Source organism: Elephas maximus, chromosome 19 (genome assembly GCF_024166365.1).
Source record: "Elephas maximus indicus isolate mEleMax1 chromosome 19, mEleMax1 primary haplotype, whole genome shotgun sequence".
Taxonomy (NCBI): Eukaryota; Metazoa; Chordata; class Mammalia; order Proboscidea; family Elephantidae; genus Elephas; species Elephas maximus.
The window spans coordinates 46,937,044-46,951,979 of record NC_064837.1 but is presented as its reverse complement, the minus strand read 5'-3'; the positions used below and the strand labels follow the sequence as shown (position 1 = coordinate 46,951,979).

Here is a 14,936-nt window from a genome sequence, read left to right as displayed (position 1 = left end):
CCCTCGGGTCTTACGAAGACCGGCGGGAAGGTGGGACTACAGCTAAAGCTAAGACTTTAAGAGGATCTTCCTGGGGGTGGGAAGAATGGAGAGAAACCCAGAGACATCGTCGTTATTGGGCCACACAGTCCTGGCACTGTGGGAAAAGGGGAACTTCTTTAGAGAAGGCCTGTGGGGAGGAGACTGGAGGACAGGTCTCTTGGAGGAAGACGCAATAACTCTTGAAGGGCTTTCTCTTTTCCTCTCTGCCTCTTTCCGCTATTCCTAGCAGGATCTAGAATTTCCGTGGCCCTTCCCAAGAGTGCCTGAGCCTGTTGTCTGCAGGAGAAACTCCTAGACTAGACGACTGGACACTAGGGTCTCTGCCCTGACCCATTGCATGACCACCAACAGGTCTTCGACATCAGTAACCCCCCTCATATCTTCCCCTCCCTGCTCCTTTCCCCTGAAAGAGGAGTCTCAGTACAGTTATTTACAAAGATTTATTACAGCATGGGAGGGGTTCAAACCTGGAGTCAGGGAAGAAGGGGAAGGGGGCAGAGCAGCTGGTGCAGAAGAACCTGGCTCCACCCACCGGGTGCCCCCACAAGGATGCATACTAGGCAGCATTGCCGGCATCAAAGCATAAACAAAACGCAACAAAGCAGCCTCCGCCAGTCCATCTTCCAGGCACCCAGGCCGGGGAGTAGGGGTGATAAAAGGAAAATTCCCAAAATGTCTAGGCTGTGGAGAAGGGTGCCTGAGTCCTGGGCCCTGGTAGAAGCCGGTGAGAGAGGTGGTGACTTGGAATCCCCCATATGAGAGGAGGTGGAGAAGAATCTAAGGGCACCTACAGGTTCTCAGTACCCCCTTCCCCCAGATCTTAGGGTCCTGCCCTGTGGTCTTCTGTGCCCAGGGGAGGGGGCCTTGGAAGTAGAATTATGAAGGGTGGACCTTTGTCCCCAGGTTCCTGGATTTTCCGATGTGAGTTCTCTTACATCCCACCTCTCATTGGGTGAATGGGAGAATGACTGGCAGGGGTAGGCATCAGGCAGCAAGTGCCCAGGAATCTGGGCATCAGCCAAAGGTGGGCAAACAAGCAAACACAGACCAGCCTTAGTCTCCTAGAAGTCAGAAGCCGCAGCCCTAGCAGGTGAGGGGAAGGGCACAAAATAGGGATTATAGAGAACAGCGATGCCCCCTCCACTTCCTCCCTCCTGGGAGATGCAGGACTTAGTGCCTATGTGCCAGGCTCAGGGGGGGCAGGGTGCTGTGGCTCCTCCCCCGTCTCTGCAAGGCAAGCAGGGAGGGACTCAGAAGCTGGCCCCGCCCACCAAGATCCCAGCCCTACCTCCCCCATCCCACACTCCAGGCCTCACCACTTTGTGCTGGGTTTTCCACTTGATCCTCAGAGCTTCCATCTCTCTGGGGCTCATCCAGAGGGGGTGGGCGCTCCCAGGGTCCCTCTAGACCCAGGCCACAGGTTGCTTTCTGTCCAGCTGGGGATGGGGGAAAAAAGGGATAAAAATACAGATTCTGAGCATCCAGCTGTCCTGGAGCATGAGTCGTGTCTCTCTGATTGTTGAGGCTGAGCTTTCTGAGGGCACCATGGCAGAGCGGAGAGAGCACTGGGCTAAGACAGCTCTTCCAAGGACTAGTTGTATGACTTAGATGAGTCATTTTTACCCTCTGAAGGGGATAGATAGGAAGAGGGAAGTTGTGTAGATGACCTTAAATAAGATAATACACTCTCCAGTCCAGTGCCAGCATCCAGGAGCCACTCACTCCACGAGTGGTGGTGGTTGATATTGCTCCTTGGTAGCCTTGTCATTTGACTCATTTTTCCTGAGGAAACATTCTCCTCTCACCTCCTTCCCACCCGTTCTGGGGTCTCGGTGGGAGTTGACTCAGCAGTTCCAGCCCTTCCCCATTACTGTCAGCAAATCTGGGAGCTTTTCCTCCCCTGGCTGATGCCCCTACCACCAGAGATGCAGACAGGGAGCCCAAGGCATTTTGTCTGGGTGCAGGGCTAGACACTGCAAGCAGGTGTGGTCAGCTGCTTTTCATCCCCATAAATAATGGGACTAAAAAGTTAGATATGTAGGAAGGATAGAGAAGTCCCTAGGTGGTGCAAATGGTTAATGTGCTTGGCTGCCAACCAAAAGTCTGGAGGTTTGAATCTGCCCAGAGTCACCTTGGAAGAAAGTCCCGATAATCTACTTCCCAAAAACCAGCCATTGAAATCCCTGTGGAGCATAGTTCAATTCTGACACACATGGGGTCACCAGGAGTTGGAAATCAGCAGCAACTGGCTTTTTTGTTTGTTTGTTTTTAGGAGGGATAGGTGTGGCACAGCCTCCCATGGCCAGGCATGGAAGAAATAACCGTGAGAGGACAGATTCTTTCTGTCTAGAAATTCTCTGGGCCTTGGGACCGTCTGTGATGTGTTTTGGATCTCGGGCCTCTGGCTCTGAGGCTGTCTGTGTGAGTCTTAGGTCTCTCCCTAACCCCTCTATTCCCAGGCAACTGGGGTTGAAGGTGCAGAGGAGCAGGTTGGTTCTTGAATCCTGATTTCTCCATCCGGACACTAGAGGGCACCCTCTCACTCCCAGGCTGGGGAATAAACCCATCGCCATCGTGGTGGAGTCAATTCTGAGTCATAAAGACCCTATAGGACAGAGTAGAACTGCCCCATGGGGTGTGAAAGGAGCAATTGGTGGATTTGAACTGCTAACCTTTTGGCTAGTAGCCATACTCTTAACCACTGCATCACCAGGGCTCCTAGCCTAGGGAAGAGGAGGAAGAAATAGCCACAAGGTCCTGGCGAGGACATATTAGCCAACCCTCTGCCTTGCAGCATAGACCTAATCCTAGGTTCAGAAATGCAGGTGAAGGGGGCGTTGGACTCTCAGTCCTCTATCCCTGCATCTCCTTGTGCCCCCTTACCCTATGGATGGGAAGTCCTTTCTTGGGTCTAGCCTCAAACCCCATGTGCCTTAGTTCTTGAGGAAGAGAGGAATCAGGGAAAACCTGATTGGTAGAGTGACTGAGCTAAGGATGGGAGCAGCCCAGGCCTCGGGTCAGGCCAAGTGTGAGACCTCGTATGGGTGATTGGATGGGGGGACCCTGTGGTGTCACTGCAGATTACATGTGTGAGAAGCTGTGATGGCGGGGGGTGTTCCAGGATGCTCAAGGAGAACCCACACTTAGCCCATGGTGGTGGGCCCAGGCATTGCAGCCCCTTCAGCTTACCAGATCCCCTGCTGCTCTTCAGGACTTCAGCCTGGCTGTCCTCTTCTTCATCCTCCTCTTCCTCCTCCTCTTCTTCCTCCTCATCTTCTCTTGGATAGCCCAGGGCCCGCAGCTCCCCCAGCTCATCCTCCTCCTCCGAGGCCTGGTTCTCACCCACATTGCTGATGGACTGCAGGTGAGACTCAGCAATGCGTTGTACCGCTGGAACAGAGAGGTCCAGGAAGGCAAGGGTCAGTCAGGCCCAAGAGGCAGCCCACAGAGCTGGCAAGGGGTGCGGCCTAGCCCCCAACCTCCTTCCTATGGGTCTGGGCAGAGATAATCCTCTCAGGACTGTAGGTTACCCTGCTGAGGACCAGACCTTGGCAGAAGTAGGGGGTAGACTCTGGCTCATGTTGGGCTCTTAAGGTGCCCCCAGATGCTGGCCCCCTGGAAGCTGGCACTGAGCAGCTCCTGTACACCACAGGGCGCCAGGCTGGGCAAGACCAGACGGGCAGTACAGCTTAACATTCCCTGGCTAGGAGCTCCCAGGTTCACCAAGTACCCAGTGGTAGGGACAGCATCTACCAGCTTCAGCCCAGTGCGGAAGTCACAGGGCTGTGGGCCAGGGCCTGGGGGATTTGCCCCTTTCAAATCTGGGGGAGTGCCCAGCCTGCCTAGGGCTCCCTGCTGTCCTGGATTCTGCCCACCATGTGTTCAGTCCTACCCCCTGCACTGTCCAGTCATAGATGCCACTCCACACTCTTCTGCCCAGGCTCCAAGGGGCAGGATCAATCAGGGACCAGAGGACATGACAGTCTGTAGCCAGTGGAGCCCATGCCTGGAGATGCAGCGTGCTCAGATGCAGCCCCCAGAATCCTGACCCACATCCCCAAGCTCCCAGCTCCCTCTGCGGTGACCTAAAAAGCAGCCACCACCACCCCCCTCCACACACACACACACACACACACACACACACACACACACACACACACACGCCACCAAGACCTGCTCCATAGGGCCTTGGAAGGGAACTATGTGGGCAGCTGGAAAGAAGTTTGCAAAAGACGGAAAGAAGCCGGGGACTGGAGGAAGGGGAGCAGGACTGGGGGATCCTAGGGGGATGGCAGGGGTTGAGGAGACACTTTGGGCAGAGTCGGCAGGGAGCCAGGAGCTGGTGGGGTTTTAGAGCATTTGGGACACCAACTTCACAGCCCACAGAGGAGATGGTGACAAGCTAGGGGGCAGAGTTGCTGTGCCTCCTTTTAGGTCCAATGGGGGGCAGGGGCTCAGAAGGTCCACAGGGGTAGATCCAAGCTGGAAACCTCCAGTGGAGTGAGTGGGGCATGGAGCTCCTGCCAGCTTGGAGACAGGCACAGAGGGTGCATTGTGTGTGCCGCTGCCCCACCCTGCCGGAGCTCCCAGCCTCCTGCTGGCTCTGGCAATTTACCCAGGCAATAAAATAGCAATAAATTGCCCTGCCCCAGCCTTGGGGATGCGGTAAAGCTTCACCTTGAGCCAAGTGTGAGCACTCCGGCTTTGGAGAGCACCCCCTGCAGAGGCTCAGTTTTGTCCACCTGCCCCCAAGCGCCCCTGGCTCTTCCCCCTGCAAACCCCCAACCCTGTCAGATGCTTTCCCTTGGCCAAAAAGGGCCGTAGCCTATAAGACAAAGCTCTCCCTGTACGGAGAAGGAGTAAAAGTGTACAGAAGAAGCCCCAAGGAGGGGAGGGTCCTGTGAGGGCATTGACAGGGAGGGAGGAGGAGAGGGGAGGGGGTGGCAGCTCAGGCAGCCTCCCCGTCCCCTAGGCGGCGGGGGAGGAGAGTTCGTGAGCAGCAGTGACAATAGGTGTGTGCAGTGCCTCTGCTGGTGCCCCGTGAGCCTTCCTTGTGCCTTGTGCCTGACAGGGCTCTCTGTGGTCCACCCCTCGCCTCCCCCAGTCTCTGTCCCCTTCTCTGTCTCCATCTATGGGGCCCTGAACTCACCCCACCCCAAGTCTCCCTTTTTAAGGTCAAAAGGTCCCCAGCACAGCCCCCAGATTGCCCGCCCCCCTCCCAGCCCCTCTCCACTTCCCTTCATCCCCCTACCTAGAGCCTCCCAAAGTACAGCTCAAAGGGACAGTGGGGGCGGGGGCACACTTCTTGTCACTGCTAGGTGAATAGGAAGCACCTTGGCCCTAACTTCTTCCCCATATTTGCAATCAAGAGCCCAGGGGACCATTCTCCACACCCCCCCACCCGACATCCACTCAGTCCCTCCCCAGCCCAGGATGGGGAGAACAGGGATTTCTTATATTCTCCTTTCTTATGCCCACCATTAGGGTCTTCCTCATATCCCTACAGGTGAGAAGAAGTCCTTCCAGGTGCTGAACCACACTCCCTGCTTGCTGCAGCTCTGTCCCTTCACTCTCCTTACTGAGAGAAGAGGAAGGGTCTCTGTCTTTCTCTTCTCTCCTCCCAGCAGTTCTCCTCTCAGCTCCTACTCCTGGCAAGCAGGCTGACAGGTGCACCTGTTGACCTTGGCCAATGCTGGGAACTCATTAACCCCCCCACCCCCTCCCCAAGAGGGAGGTCTCAGCACACCCTTCTGGCCTCTCTCCCTGTCTCCCTCCATGGGAGGAGGGGGCTGGTCCAGGGCAGGAAGAGCCTCAGGCAGGAGTTGAGGGTGAGGGTGGAAAGGCATCCTAGGGCTCAGCTGGGAAAAGACCTCCACACACCCCAATCTGCCTTACCTTCTCCAGGTGTATTGCCCACATCTCCCCATCTAGAAGCCAAGTCTCCAGAGAGGCCTGAAAGACCCCTGTGACCTCACACCTCCTCCCCTTTGCACACCTTCTTCCTTCCTCCTCAAAAGCCCTTCCCTGCCTTGCAATCCTGTTGAACTCCTATTCATCCTTCAAATCAGGCTTAAACATCTCCCCAGTGAAATCTCATTGACTCCTTAAGCAAAAGGGCTTCAGGAGGGGAGGGCCGAAATTCACCAATGGCCAATGCTCACCACGTTGGTCAAAGACAGCCAGACTGGGTCAGAGACGGTACCTTTCAGCGAGGGGGGCGTGTAGGCACAGGGATTGGCTCTCTTCGACTTGAGGTGGTGTCCTTCTCCTGAGGCTCTCTGCCAGGGGAAGTGCCAGGGGAAGTGGAATCACCAGAGGCCCCTTCGTTTACCCTCCCTCCATTCCATCCCACCCCCAGCACTCTGGGCAGACTGGTCTGGCCTCTGCTGCTGGTCCTGGCGCTGTTGCCCCCTCTGATTCTGCACCTGGGCTGAGGCTGCCCCATTGCTTACGGAGGGCCCTTATAAGGGGTGGCCTGGCTCAGGGTCTAACCCGGGGGTCTGACAGAGGAAGGATGAGGTCAGAGGAGAATCTGCTGGTGGCAAGCTGGCACCAGGCAGTCCCAGAGGGGGTGCCGATGGATATGCTAATGTGTCCTGGTGGTGCTGTGTTGGTTGGGAGGCAATCCCGTCCACCCAACCTGAAAGGGCCCAGGCATGTTTCCTTCCAGTTACCTCTGGAAACTTACCTGGTGTGGGGAGGACTCCTCCTCTGAGGGAGGCCGCCAGTGAACCCATGGACAAGGAAGAAGGAAGAAAGCAAGAGATCGGGAGCGGGGAGAGAGAGAATTGGAGTTACTTCCTCCAAAGGCCCAGCCTCTAGAGAAGGAGCATGTACCTCTTCCCTCCCGGTGCGGTGCTGGAGGGGCCTGGTCAGCAAATGAATCCAGAAGAGTTGGCCTCCCAAATCTTACTCACTCCCTGGTCTCCTGCTCTGCTTGGCCTGCTGCTCCTGGCACTTTGGCGGGGCCCCCAGGAAGGCATCACAGTTACTAAGGGGCCAGGGCTAGGGAGACCCAAGGCTTGGGGTGGGGGGCAGGGAAGGGGCCCCACCTGGTGAAGAGTGCTCTGAAAGCCGGAACAGCATGGCAGGGGTCGGTCTCCTGCGCCGGATCTAAGGAGATAGAGGAAGCACAGACACCAGCTGACCATCCCCACCCTCACCCCCCAAACAGCAGGGAACACAGGGTGCTTTGAAGTCTCCAGGGAACCTTAGAATCAAAGACTTGTCAGTGCTGGAAAGAACTCTATAGTTCACCCAACCCTCTCATTTTACAGAGGTGGAAACCTAGGCTCAGAGAGGCTCAGCAGTGTACTCAGAGCCACACAGCACACAGAGGCAGAAAAAACAAGAAAACTCCAGTCACTGACTCCAGCCCATGCCCATCTTACTCCATGGCTACTCCACCTTCTCCTTCCTCTCCCCAGTTTCTGAAGACATCAGACCTCAGGAGCCCAAGTTGGCTCTGGCTCCAGCTGCCAGATAGGGGCCGTCTGGGGAAGATGGCCTATGGGCTGTGGCACCCACGTGGCCCTGCCCACCTAAGGTCAGCTCAAGGGCTTCAAAGAAACCAGATCCAGCTGCAGAGGCAGGCTGAGCTGAGGCACTGTAGGCACCTCCAACCTCACACTGAGGCCAGGGACCGGCCTGAGCCCCAGACTCACAGGGCCCTGGAGGGGTCTCTGGAGCCTGGGCCTGGGCCCCTCTGGCAGTCTCTCTCAGACTGTGGAACTTTTCTCATAAAAACGAAAAGTTGCCCTCCTTGGTACATGAGCCAGGCTGAACAATTGGGAGGGGGAGGGGGAGCCTGAGAACTCCTAGCAACTCCCCCCACCCCTAGCTTGGCAATCAGACCAACTATCAGTTAATTAGGTCCCCTTTGAGCTCCAGGGAAATTCACAGAGAACCAGGTGAGTCAAGCTGAAACTGCCACCTCCCCCTGCTAGGTTTTCACAATGCCCTCCAGATAAAAAGCTGTTCAGGCCCAGGATTCCCGCCCCGCCCCGCGCCTCCATGATCCCCTATCTCTTCCCCCAAAATGACTTGGCCCCACTGGCTGCTCTGTTGGGAGTTTGCTGCATTCCAGCAACAAGTGGCCCACCGCTGGGGTTCTGGGAGATGGAGCCCATCCCCCCACCCCACCTCCCCACCCCCCGACCCCCGTCTTGGAGGCTGGGGAGGGGGTGCAGGGAGGCTTTCCGAGGATTCAGTGGCCTGTGGGAAGAAGTCTGCTTCGGTGATGACTGGAGTTGGGGCTCTAGGGAGTGGTAGCAAAAGAGGGTCAAAGCCAGATTCTGGTGCCCCTTCCCAGGCATACGGGTGGGACTAGAGAGGGGCAGGGCAGCGGGGCAGCCGAAGTGGAGGCCTCAAACCCCGGCTTTGTAAAATGGGGTCAATGTACGATGTTTCCACGTTTGACCGGGCGCTGGGGCTAGGACCGGGGCGGAGTGGTCACGGTGATAGCCTAGGGAAGGAGGACACTGAGCGGGATCGAAAGTACAGTACCCCGCCCCTGGTCCCTGCCCGGACGCTCCCTGCCGGGAATTCTCCCAGCCCGCTCAGGGCAGGGGCCTGGGTGAAAAAGTTGCACGCGCCTCCAGCGAACTTCGCGCGCCTCCCCGCGCCCCAATCCTGCCCAAGGAAGGTCCAGGCTCTCCCTCCGCCCCACCCCCAGGCCAGCCGGGACCCGGCCGCGCCAGGGCGCAGAGGAGCCCGGGTGTTGAGGGGCGCCGCCGCGGGTGGGGCGCGGCCCATTACCATCTCCACCTGGCGGGGGTCGAGCTGGCTGGGGGGCGCAGGCACGGAGAATTGGATCTTCTTGCGGTCCTTGGGGTCCATGGCGAGCAGGGTAGTCGGTGGGGCTGGGGGCGCGCGACTCGGGGTCGCGGGCGACGGTCGCTGCTCGGCTCCCCCGCGCTGCTCCGGGCGCCGCGCTGACAGCGGGCTGCGTGCGGCGAGGAGGAGGAGGGCTGTTCACGCACAGATAAAAATACCGCGCTCGGCGAGGCGGGGCGCGAGCGCGGGAGGAGGGGTCGGCGCGCCCGGCTCGCCGCGGGGCCAGCTCCGCGCACCCCGCCTCTCGGCTCACCGTCGCGGCGCCCGCTCCCCGCGATCCGTGCGGAGCTCGGACCTCCCCCTTCAGGCTCCGGGCTCGTTCTCTTCTTCCCTTGCTAGCTCTCTGCCTGTCTTTCTCGGTGTCTCTGTCCCTCTCCCCTCCTCCGCTCACTGTCTCTGAGGGTCTCTGTGTGACTTCTCCCTGACTCTCCCGCCCTTCCTGTGTCACCCGCTCTCAGCCTCGCTTCCTCTCGGTGTCTCTGTCTCTGCCTCTCTCTCTGGCACTTCTGGGCTCACCCCTCTGGCCCCAGCCTTGGGGTCTCCAGCTCGTCAGTCTCCTCGGCCTGGGACTGGCCTCGGGTGCTTAAGGGGAGGGCTTAGGAGAATGTGGCCAATGAGCACCCAGATCTGTGTTCTCCCTGAGGCTGGGAAGAGGGTGGGGAGGGAGAGCCAGGGCTGGGGGAGCAGGCTGGGGGCCCCCTGCTGTCTCCCCAGAACTTGAAGCTGCATTATTGATGGAGCCCAGCAGGGAGGGTAATGGAGGGGGGGAGAGGGGCAGCGGGGCAGTGGAGCCACAGGACTTTGGCTTTAACCGTTTCATGGTCTGGGTACTTAGAGTTTCTCAGGGAGGCCTGTGAGGTCGTGGAGAGAGTAGCAGCATGTCACGCTGTGAATGGGGGTGTCCTAGAAAGCGTGTGAGTGTGAACAAGCGGGTTGCTTGTGGGAGGACACCTGTCATTCATCATAGCAGGGAGTGTATGTGAGTGCCGGGGGGCCTTGTTGCCTGCAGCTAGGCAGTGTGTGTGTGGGGGGGGGGGGTCGATGTGGTGTGAGCCTGTGTGAGTCTGTGTGAGTAAGTGTGTCAGAGTGTCAGGGATGCGGGAGTGAGTGGCAGGGTGTGGGAGGATGGCGCGTGTGCTGGGGCAGGTGTGGGTGTGGGGGAGAATGTCAGAGGCTGTCAAGGTGATGGGCAGGCGTGTGCCAGCTTGCAGGCGGTGGGGGCACTGTATCCACATTGCCTGAGAGACTGTGCAGTGGAGAAGAGGGCATGAGGTTGTGAACGTGTGTGGTGGGGAATGTGTCCCCACCATGACGTGCCCTGGATTCACGTGTCTCCTGCCTTTTTCCCCCAGGATGAGCCAGCCTAGGGGACAGAGTTGGGGTGTCAAGGGTCTGCTTGTACCAGAACATGTGCAATCACGTGTGTGAGTTTGGGACGTTCAGAAACAGAGCAGGGGAGAGAAGTGTGTGCACTCATTTCTGAGGTGTGAGTCTCTCTCTGTGCAGAGGTGTTTGTGTGGGTCTCTGGAGGGAGGAAGGGGAGGGGCTGGCCCTGTGGGTTGAAGTATCCCTGTTTATTTGTCCAGTCCTGGGTGTCTTTGAGGAGTGGGTGCTTCCTTCTGCCCGGCTCTGTGTGTGGGGTCCGAAAACGAATCCTCTCTGTAGCACTGAGAGGGTACGTGTGTGTGCAGATGTGTATATGTGTGTGTCTCTTCCTGGGGCTCTGTTTATATTGGCTGTCTTCTCTCCTGGTCACGCTTAGGCCTGGAGCAGCCAGGGGTCCTCCCTGCTCCCCAACTCTTTCAGAAACTTTTCCACTCCCAGCCTCAGCCTGCTGGGTCCTTGGTGGAGCAAAAGTCCAGAGGAGTCTTGTGGAAATGGGGCCAGGGATGCCACATTCAACCATGGTGTCCATGCCTGCTCTGAGGTTCAGGGAGAGGGTGGCCACAGGGCAGAGCTTTGCTCGTGGGAATGGGAAGCCGTGGCCTCTCAGCTCCACCCCCTGCAACCTCTGGCCTGGCTCAAGTCCGGCTGTGTTTGTTAACTTATATGCTTGTTGGGAAACAGCCGGATGCCAGGTTGCTGGCCCTGGGTGTGGGCATCTCCGGTAGCCCCTGGCTTGGCCCAGAACCCCTTTTCCAGTGGGGTGGAGTGGGGAGTGGCAAAGACCAGTTTGGCAATGCTGTGTGAGGGTAAACAAGGTAAGAAAAGGCACAGGAAGGTCATGAGCAGCCACTGGGCCACAGTGTGGGCCTGAGACCTTCAGTGTTAGGGAACGTGGGCAAAGGTCCCAGGGTGGGATGAAGAGGACAGAGTACAGCGGGTGGTGAGAGGACAGGGACAGAGTGGCAGCATCACCAGTCACACTCAGAGCTGCGAAGGCCTTTGGGAACCCTGTGGCTGAACTTCATTTGACCAGGGAGGTTTTATTTATGGAGGACTTGCCAGAAGTATTGACGCTATGGGAGGCCCTGAATCAGAAAAATTTCCCTGGTCCCAGGCTGCGGCAGCTGGGAAGGGAAAGGAGAGCAGAGAATCTTCCCTCTCAGCCAGGTCAGGACAACAGAACTTTTGGGGTAGAGGGTAGGTAGGGTCATTACCTTCTTCCACCAGCTTTTGCCCAGGCACGGTGACTGCTAACACCCAGAAGTGGGGAAGACTGGCTGACAGAAGTACAGACAGGAGTGGACAGGAAGGAGGAGAAAGGAAGGAAAGATGGCAAAGACAGGCACAGAGTCAGGAGGTACATGAGAGATAAGGGGGGAAGGTAGGAAAAAGCAAGAAGAAAGAGCTAGGGAAAGCATCTGTGAGATGGGGAGACAAAGCTAGGCAGAGGGAGAAAGAAAAGGCTCACGACAAGGGAGAGAGGCAGGAGACAGAGATGGAGAGAGTAAAAATAGCTCAGCATTAAGATAATTGCAGCTCACAGCTCTGCCCTCCGTTAGGAATTAAATGAGGTTTTATTACTTTGATTTTCTCTCCTGGATCCTACGCGACTTCTCAAGAACTTAGGGAAAAGTTTTTCAGGTGGGCGGCCAGGTGGCGGGGTCTGCGTGGGTGACAGAGGAGGAAGGCGTGGGACTGGGACTTCTGGGAGCCAGGGAAGGGGTGGCAGGGGTGAAGGGTGGGGAGGGGCTGGTGGGGATGGTGGAACCCAGCCTGGGCTGGGGGAGACATGTGCCTGGAGCTGAGAAAGGAAAGGGTCCAGGGTGACCTCCATTCACTTTAACTTAGAATTAATCATACGCAAATGAGATGTAAAAATAATATGCCACTCCTCAGTTATTATTCTTGAGTTAAAAGCACAGGCAGTTGGGTCCACGGAACAAATTCAAGACCTTGTTTGACTTAACTCTGATTAATCATGGGTCTTTCTGCTTGGTTTCTTGTAGAACTGACAAAAAAAAAGTTTACCTTGGGGTGTCTATTAATGTACCATAGCTCTGAGCACACTATTTTGAGACCTGTATATCACTGCCCAGTACCTGCTCAGGCTACACTCAACCTCTCTGGGAGGTGAATTTGGAAGGGTGATGATGTGCGCCTGTGCACTTTTCTAGGAGGTGGGGAGGAGGGACAATCCCAAATACTCCCTTCCCCCACTCAAGGTGCAGTCACGTGCACAGAACAGACTGGAGAGTTCAGCAGATCTAGTTAAGAGCCCTGGTGGTGAAGTGGTCGGCAGTACAAATCCACCAGCTGCTCCTTGGAAACCCTATGGGGCAGTTCTACTCTGTCCTACAGGGTGACTATGAGTCAGAATCTACGCTATGGTTATATAGGTAAGAATCTCAGGTCTGTAATTTACCGTGTCACTTTGGACAAATTTCTTAGCTTCTCTGTGCCTCAGTTTTCTCGCTTACCTCACATGGCAGCTGTGAGGGTTCAACAAGATAATTTATTGGCGTATCCATCCCTGGTGAATCGACTCAACAGCACTGGGTCTTGGGTTATCCATCCCTGGTAGGTCTTCAACAAAGGTTCCGGCTTCCCTGGAGGTCTACCGGTGTAGTTCCAAGAATGGCCAGCAGGTGGCGCGGTCGGCCAGGGTTTGGCGGCTGCGCCGCTGGCACTGCGCGTCTGGAGTTGGGCATCGCACCCGTGACCTTGTCACCACGTTGCTGAGCTGGAAGGGAGGCCCCGGAAACCCCGGGAAGCAGCATTAGAGGAGCCGGGGAGCACTGGGCGGGCACACTGGGGCACTTTCCTTGCCACTGGGGTGGGAGCAGCTCCAAGTTCAGCCCCTGGGAAAACTCGTGGACCCCGAGAGAGGAGGGCAAGGGCACCCTCAGCTGGGACACTTGTGGCACCAGGACGGGTGGGCAATCATATGAGACACTTGTTCACACACTACATTCATCTATCATCCATCCCTTTGCCCGTTCAACAAATTTACCCATGGCTGCTTTTTTTTTTTTTTTAATCAACTTTATTGAGTTACAGTTTACATACAATAAAATGCATCAATTTTAAATGTACATTTCAATGGGTTTTGGACAAACTTTATACAGTATGTGACTACCACCACCACCATAATCCAGATATAGAACCTTTTCATCCCCCCTAAATGTTCCCTTCTGTACCATCCGGCTCAATCTCCCTCTCTCCCCTCACTGGGGATCCTAATCTCTTAGAACACTGTTCTGAGACCTGTCCGTCTCTCCATCTACCTCTGCATCACTACAGAGTACCAGCTACAGTGCCCAGCACACGCTGTAGAGGGAATGGATCGTGGAAGGAATGAATTGATGAATACATAAGTCATAGAAATTGACAATAGGCGTCACAGACGGAGCATTTACTCTGTTCTGGGCACTGGGCTAAGTATTTTATATGCATTATCTCATTTAATCCTCGGGTTTTGGGTAGCACCTTCCATTTTACAGATGAGGCAACTGAGGTTCACAGAGGTTAAGCAGCTTCTGCCCAGAGCCTGGATTCAAACGCAGTTTGCCTTCGTTCTTTACTGCTCCTTTAACACGTTCGGGATGGACAAATGGAAGATCACTTGCATCAGGCACTGGGTCGGGCTTCTCTCTTGCCCAGCACTGGACTCACTTTCTCTCTCCGCCAGCCTAGTCGGGACCAACGGGCGGGCGGGGTGGGGGTGGGGGTGGGGGGGCAGTGGGAAAGGGAAGAGAAATCCATGTGCCGAGGCTGCCCTCTAGTGGCAGATACGAGTAGAGCAGTATCTGTACCCTCTGGCGCCCCCAGGTGGAAACGGGGATATTGAGGAGAGCAAGCTGGCAGCCCACAGCGGGGGCAGCTTCAACCCCGGGCACCTGGAGACCCCCTGCTCTGGCCAGTGCCTGGTGCCCCCTGAGGTGCCAGCTGAGGCTGCCCCCGAAGAATGCCAGCTGCCGGAGCCCACCGCCTCCCACCCCTTCCACCAGCCTCACACACACTCCAATCCCGGTCCAGTCGGCTGCTTCCATTCCCTGAAGAAGAGGCCCTAAAGTTAAAACAGCTGTTAATTTATAAACCAATTTTTCCGTGACTGCTTAATAAATCGCCAGCAGCTGCTCTGCCCCCTCCTCCCGCCCAGGCACCCGGCCCCGGGGGCTTCATGGAGAAGCTCAGAGCTGCCAGCCTGCCCCTCTTGCTTCCTTCCCTCAAGCCCCCCCTCTAATTTGCCCCTTCTCCCAGAAACTGAGTATGTTGGGGTGAAACCCTGAAGAACCCGGCTTCTCTAGTCTCTAGTGGAACCTGCTACGTGCTAAGCTGAGGACAGGTTTTCTTTCCTAGTGGGCTGCACCCCAAAGGCCATTCCTCCCAGTGGCTCTCTCCCCTTCTTCTGGTCTTCTAGGCCTGGAAGGTGAGTCTCAAAGGTTTCCCTAGTTCTGGGGAAAAAGGGGGTCCAGATTCCTTAGAGAAGTTCGCCTTAGCCACTGGGAGGTAAGAGGACACCCTAATCTGACCCAGACTCATCCCTGAGAGCACTGGAATCTCAACTCCCTGTATCAGGGTGGTCCCCCTGACAGATGCTGACTCCCACACCCTGCTGTTCTCTCAAGGGTGGGCTGGGAGGGGGGAACGGATGCTGGGATAGTATCCTTGGG

General features: G+C 56.6%; 1 protein-coding gene across 3 annotated transcripts; it reads right to left on the bottom strand.

The window, feature by feature from the left end:
• Window positions 1–471: 471 nt before the first annotated feature.
• On the bottom strand, window positions 472–9,435 carry PPP1R1B (protein phosphatase 1 regulatory inhibitor subunit 1B). Of its 3 annotated transcripts, none has more exons than XM_049861226.1 (8): window positions 9,394–9,435; window positions 8,800–8,986; window positions 7,095–7,155; window positions 6,731–6,753; window positions 6,245–6,320; window positions 3,232–3,432; window positions 1,359–1,478; window positions 472–1,125 (listed from the first exon to the last, which is right to left on the bottom strand). In XM_049861226.1, the coding sequence occupies exons 2-8, from the start codon at window positions 8,878–8,880 to the stop codon at window positions 974–976; spliced, it is 714 nt and encodes a 237-aa protein (XP_049717183.1). In that variant the 5' UTR covers window positions 8,881–8,986; window positions 9,394–9,435; the 3' UTR covers window positions 472–973. The 3 variants fall into 3 exon arrangements, with proteins under 3 accessions (XP_049717183.1, XP_049717182.1, XP_049717184.1); XM_049861225.1 differs by having other exon boundaries at window positions 9,131–9,432; XM_049861227.1 differs by having other exon boundaries at window positions 1,033–1,269; window positions 9,131–9,432.
• Window positions 9,436–14,936: the final 5,501 nt, after the last annotated feature.